The 6,000-nt window shown below is 35.7% G+C and overlaps 1 protein-coding gene across 24 annotated transcripts in view; it reads left to right on the top strand.

Moving 5' to 3' along the window:
- Positions 1-6,000, top strand: part of camk2g1 (calcium/calmodulin-dependent protein kinase (CaM kinase) II gamma 1) — a 159,824-nt gene that overhangs the window by 119,663 nt on the left and 34,161 nt on the right. For 12 of the 24 annotated variants that reach the window (XM_005156370.6, XM_073917912.1, XM_021480164.3 and 9 more), the window contains exons 11-13: positions 1,238-1,321; positions 1,440-1,482; positions 4,376-4,438. In XM_005156370.6, coding sequence (XP_005156427.1) covers positions 1,238-1,321; positions 1,440-1,482; positions 4,376-4,438 — 190 coding nt within the window. 24 annotated transcript variants of the gene reach the window in all.

Genomic DNA, 6,000 nt, shown 5'->3' with positions numbered 1-6,000 from the left:
TTCATTCTTGGTGCGGTTCGCTTTCACTCGGCAAAGTTTCTAAATGGTCCAAAATAGCTTAAACAAGTCACGTACGAGTAAACTCCTCACATTGGTCAGAGATTCACGGTTTATTTTTCAGAGTCCTGCTACTGTCATGCATGCTTATTTAAATTTATGATGATGAGCAATAAGACATAAGTGAAAAGTTGCTTTTTAATTTTGAATGGTGACACCCACAGACATCATCACCAGATATAAATCAGAGGTACGACTTTTTCATACATAGCGGTTGACTAGAATTATGCATTTACATTATAATGAGAAATAATAGATAACTGAAGACTGCAGTTCAGTCAATTTTCCTAACAGATAAACAGCACTCGGTAATATTTCAGCATGCTTTCACTTTCATATTGGACATGAAACGCACATTTACTGGTAGGAATGACATCCTGCCCTACTCAAATCTCTCTTCATATAGGCATATATATGCCTATTACTCTGTGAGATAGCCTGGTTTGGATCGTATTGCTTTCTCACTACAATCGATCCGCTACAGAGTTCATTTCAATCGAGCCGAGACCACCTCATTCAGGCTATCTCAGACGGATTGTTTTGGCACAGATTCGAGCGTGATTGCTGCTTTCACATATGCCAAATGAATCGCGCTAACTGTGGAAATGTGCCAGGTTTCAAAACAAAAGTCTACGTGTGAAAGCACCCTCACACGGTAAGCTGCTTAGCTAATGTTTACTTTTGTAATATTTTTATTATTGGCTATTTAAACATAGTTAAACAAACCAAAACAGATGTTCAATGAAGAATAACTAACTTTAGGTTTGTATTTCAGATAAACAAGTGTTATCACAAACATGTTTCTTAAACATTTGCAATCATATTGCGGTCATTTTATGCTTTAGTAGAGTTAATATTTTGCATACAGCTTCTTTAATATTGTGAGATTGTTTTAAATATAAACTTTCTCCAATGCTTAGGCAGCAGAGCCTTGAATATATCCCAATAATAAGACGATCTTAGACCAGTGAAACCATTCTTCTTGAAACCAAAAAGTTCACAATTTATCGAAAATGACGGGTATATAAAACCTAATTAACAAAAGCCATATGAGACCATGGGTAGATGATAAATAATGTTTTTGGGGGTTAGTGAAGTGAACTATTCCTTTAATTGGTCCAAATAACATGATCATGCTGATGTGCAATATTTTTCTCCATCTCTCATTTGCTTGTTTCAGCAACGGTCCACAGTGGCGTCCATGATGCACCGCCAAGAGACCGTGGAGTGCTTGCGCAAGTTCAACGCCCGCAGAAAACTCAAGGTACGCCATGAGCCTGAAGAGCCCTTAAACCAACTCCAGTCTTCCTCCCTGGGGTAATTAGTGCTGAAAGTCTTGTTGCCATGGACTAAACGCTCTATTTTTCTCTGTCTTTGTTTAGGGAGCCATTCTCACTACTATGCTGGTTTCTAGAAACTTCTCAGGTGAGTTTCCTCGTCCTCCTGGGATCAGGTAGGAAAATGCAAAGTCATGGATGAACTCAGCTCACCTCTCGGACGTCTTGCTCCAGTTTTCACTATTAAAAAAGATCTCTTAAAGCTGGCTCAGTGATTAAATGGAAGGACAATTCACTTGGGATTGAAAGCTCTTGGATTACAAGAGTGTAAAGTTGGGATTTTCTGCTCCAAGTCTGATTTCTTTGAGCTGTTAAGGTTTTCTGTGAGGCTTGAGGATAACATGGCTTTTTTCCTTTATTTAAGTTATTAGTTTTGCTCCTGATCAGATGTTTACAGTTTGTAAAGGTGATACAGTAGGGTTTAGTTAGTTTTTAGGGATATTTTAGACCAGTGGTAGACAAGTTTGATCCTGAAGAGTCTGAATCCAGCCTTGATTAAAAACCCACCTGCCTGTGTCTTTCTGGTAACACTTATGCAGTGTCCCAATTTGCATACTCTTCCTCCTAAATAGTATTTGACAAAAGAAATGAAGTCTGTTTAATTGAGGATCCTAAAGTTACCTGTATGGTCTGCTAATAGCCAAGCACAGACTCCTCTTCTCCTCTTGGGATGTTCCTGCTTATGATTTGACAGGTTGTAATAACAATGTCAGGTGCCTTTAAGTCACTTTCATCAGCAAAAGGTTGCATTGTACCTCCTTTTGATACTTTACAAGAAAAATTTCTACTTATTGAAAAATGAACAGCATTTTTTTTTTGCAATTTGCACCAATTGTCCTGTCACTGACAACCCACAAGAATTGACTTTGAATCAGAATCTCTGTGAGAGCTTTACTGCCAGGTAGGATTCAGTACTTCCCACAGGTTTGAAATATACTTGTGGTGGCAGCTAGATTGAAACACACATTTTATCCACAGCGCGCAAGTGGTCAACTACATTTGACAAACAAAAAAATTAAGAATTTTTAAGTATATGTTCTATTTATTATGACACTGTTATACACGTTTTTTTTTCATGGGTTAAAGTCATTTTAAAAAGCTTTTTAGGAGCCATGTGCACCCACTGACAGGTAAAGGCTGCTCTCTCTCTCTCTAAACTTGCTTCATTGGCATGGCATTTAGTACAGTATTGCCAAAGCATTTTAGATATGTACTAAAGTATATAATATATTAACATCATTAAATTAATAAAAATATTGGAAAAAAAAAGAAATAAAAATAGACAATATTGCTAAAAAAAATGATAATAATCACTAGAATAAAAGGTGTAGATTATTTAAATAATGCAAATTAGCTGATTAGCCAATTCTGAAGGTGTACAAATGTTTTGCTGCCAGTATATTTTGTTCTCTCAGAGTATAAAGTTTATCTGAGTCATTTATTAAATAAATCATTTAATGTTTCTCTCATGGCTGTGCACACACAGTCAGCTGCGAAAAGGTAATATAAAACCATGTACAAACAATGGCAACTTTAGAAAGCAAAAATAAAACCTGAGTTTTGGAAATTTTAGAAGATTCAGATACTCGGTGGGTCATTAAAGAATCAAGAGCTTGCTTTATTGGGGTTGTAATTATGACGTAGCGGCTGTAGTTAGTGTCCTGAGGGAAAATCCTCCTGCAAACAAGGGACAACAGGTCATCAAACTGGGACCGGCTCAGTTGAAAATCCAGCTGATGGGAAGAGTTTATAAACTCATCAAGCTTGTTGTGCCTCTGAGGGATTTAATGGACCCAGACACATAAAGCACAACTACTTTCTCAATAAAATTTATGTCAGCACTTGAGTCACCAAGCAGACAGATGCCCCTCCATGAGTCCGCGTCTATTGTGAAGTGAATATGACATGTGAATGAATTACAATAAGAAAAAGAGGAACTACTTTCTTTTGCCATTCACATCTGCAGCTGATGTCAGAACAACAGGAACTGTTGCTACTTTACATGTCACTTTAGAGAGCTAATATTTGAATAATTGTGATGTGATGACAAAACATGTGATTTTGCTAATATTTTAGGATTATAAGGTGGAACCAGATTACTGTTGTGTTTGGGATAAGGAAAAACGCTAAACACATGCAGGGATTTCTTCTTTCTTTCTTTTTATTGAACTAGTCTGCAGTAACGAAAACAGAGGACTCATTAGACGACCAGCCAAAAAGTAACTCAGGGTTATACAAAGAGTGTCCCATCTCACACTTAATACACTAATATTATATGGTATAAATACAGCACTGCAGCATACAAAAGAGAGAGTTCGACTAAAAATGTCACTTACCAGTTTAATAATGATTAGATCAGCTGTAGTTTGAAATTACGCTGTTTTTCTCTTTTTAGGGCTTATTATGTGGTCTCTGTTGCAATCTTGTGGATAAACAACTACATTCTCGACTAAAAAAGCCTCAAAAGTACATTATGTTGTCCAACAGCTGCAATATTTGTCAAACTGTAGTGTTCTCTGCTTGTTGCTGTATGTGGGTGGAGTAGTACACAAGGGTGAAGAGTATCGCACGGTTATCAGCAAATCAGATTCAAAAACCAGACTGAACTGTTGTACAAAATAGCATATATAATTCTCTATTATAGATGAGTGCTTCTGCTATGTTTCTCACTGACATGCCTCCAACTTAGAAACTCAGAGGTTAAAGAAAATTGTGAGTTTCTCACTCATCATAACAGTATTGTGGTGTCATTCATGTGCTTTTAAATCATATATGCTATGCACCAATAGTCTAAGTAAATGAATTGGGATGCCGCATTTGTTTTTTGGGGTGTTTGATTAGGGTTAGAGCCAAACTGCTGCTCTCCAGGACCAAACTTGCCTACCCATGTTATAGACTCTTAAACAAAGGTGTCTTGTTCATTAGAGGATTTGAAAACAGTTTCATAGCTTCTCCCAACTCAACGCCTCTCTGTCCAATAGTGGGCCGGCAGCATACCAGCCCTGCTGCTCCCACCACAAGCACTGCCGCGCTTGCACAGGAAGGTATGTGAGAGTGCATCTCCTCACCTCGCCACCAGGGGGACCAGCGAGCCCCCTCCACAAACCCCACCCTTCCCCCTCGCTCTACCCAATCAGCATGCAGCCAATGAAAAGCCTGCCTTTCTTGCCATCACTTGCATAAATGATTTGCTTTTTATTCAGTTTCTCATGAACAACGTCTGCTATGTATAAACTTGAGGAGTTTTTTATATATATATATTTGTAAAGACAGTGCCTGCTCAATTTCCATCTCTCACGTTACACCTCATGCATTTGAATTTTGCGTAAGAGTTTATTAAATAGCATGTCTTTTTTAATCTATGATTTATTATTGCTTTGCTTTTACAATATCATGTAACTTTAACATTCATCTAGCTAGCTTTATTAACACTAGGAGTTCTGCAGAAGAATGTTTAGTTATCTTTCATATTCTCAAATGGGTTTAATTAATGAAATTATTATAATTCATACAGGGTACTTATGGGTCATTCACATAATATTGGAATGATTTTATTTTATTTTTAATGTATTTAATATTTAGTTTGTTTTAGGATTAGAAAAAAATTGTTGTATACAATTTCATCAGACTCTTTTCTCACTAAATGTATCATTTTTTAAATATTCATTAACATTTAATTTTAATAATGCAGTGCTTCCCACAGGTTTGAAATACACTTGCGGTGGTAGCCGGATTGAAACTCGCCTTTTACCCATGGCACATGGTTACTTACAGTTGAAGTCAGAATTATTAAACCCCCTTTGATTTTTTTTTTTTCTTTTTCAAATATTTCCCAAATGATGTTTAACAGAGCAATGAGATTTTTAAAGTATGTCTGATGATATTAGAAGAAAGATATTTATAAATTTTCCCCTGAAAATTAGTGTTTTTATCAGGCTCTTGTGTGTATGTTCAGTAATGTCACTTTTACAGCTAAGAAAAAGTCCCTCAGGAGGCTGAGAAAAACATTTATTTTTGATGGAAATTTCAGACGAGAGGTTTTTGCATCTAAACTCTTCGTTTTTTTCTTCTGGAGAAAGTCTTATTTGTTTTATTTCGGCTAGAATAAAAGCAGTTTGTAATTTTTAAAAAATAATTTTAAGGTCAATATTATTAGCCCCTGCAAGCTAATGTTTTTCGATAGTCTACAGAACAAACCATCGTCATACAATAACTTGCCTAATTACCCTAACCTGCCTAGTTAACCTAATAAACCTACTGTAGTTGAACCTTTAAATGTCACTTTAAGCTGTATAGAAGTGCCTTAAAAAATATCCAGTAAAACATTATTTACTATCAGCATGTAAAGATAAAATAAATCAGTTATTAGAAATGAGTTATTAAAATGATTATGTTTGGAAATCTTCCAGGTTCTTCTCACCATTAAACAAATGAGGAAACAAGGGGTTTAATAATTCTGACTTTAGCTGTACATGCGACAAAAAGTGATTTTTAATAATATTTCTATGGAATAAAAATAAAAAGTATAATAATTGCAAGAATGAAAAGTCTAGATTAAGTAAATAAATTAATTTACCATTTATAATGGTTTACATATATTTTGCAG

This window comes from Danio rerio, chromosome 12, assembly GCF_049306965.1.
Source record: "Danio rerio strain Tuebingen ecotype United States chromosome 12, GRCz12tu, whole genome shotgun sequence".
NCBI classification, from domain to species: domain Eukaryota; kingdom Metazoa; phylum Chordata; class Actinopteri; order Cypriniformes; family Danionidae; genus Danio; species Danio rerio.
Note: the sequence above shows the minus strand (reverse complement) of the source record. Positions and strands in the feature narration are given on the sequence as shown.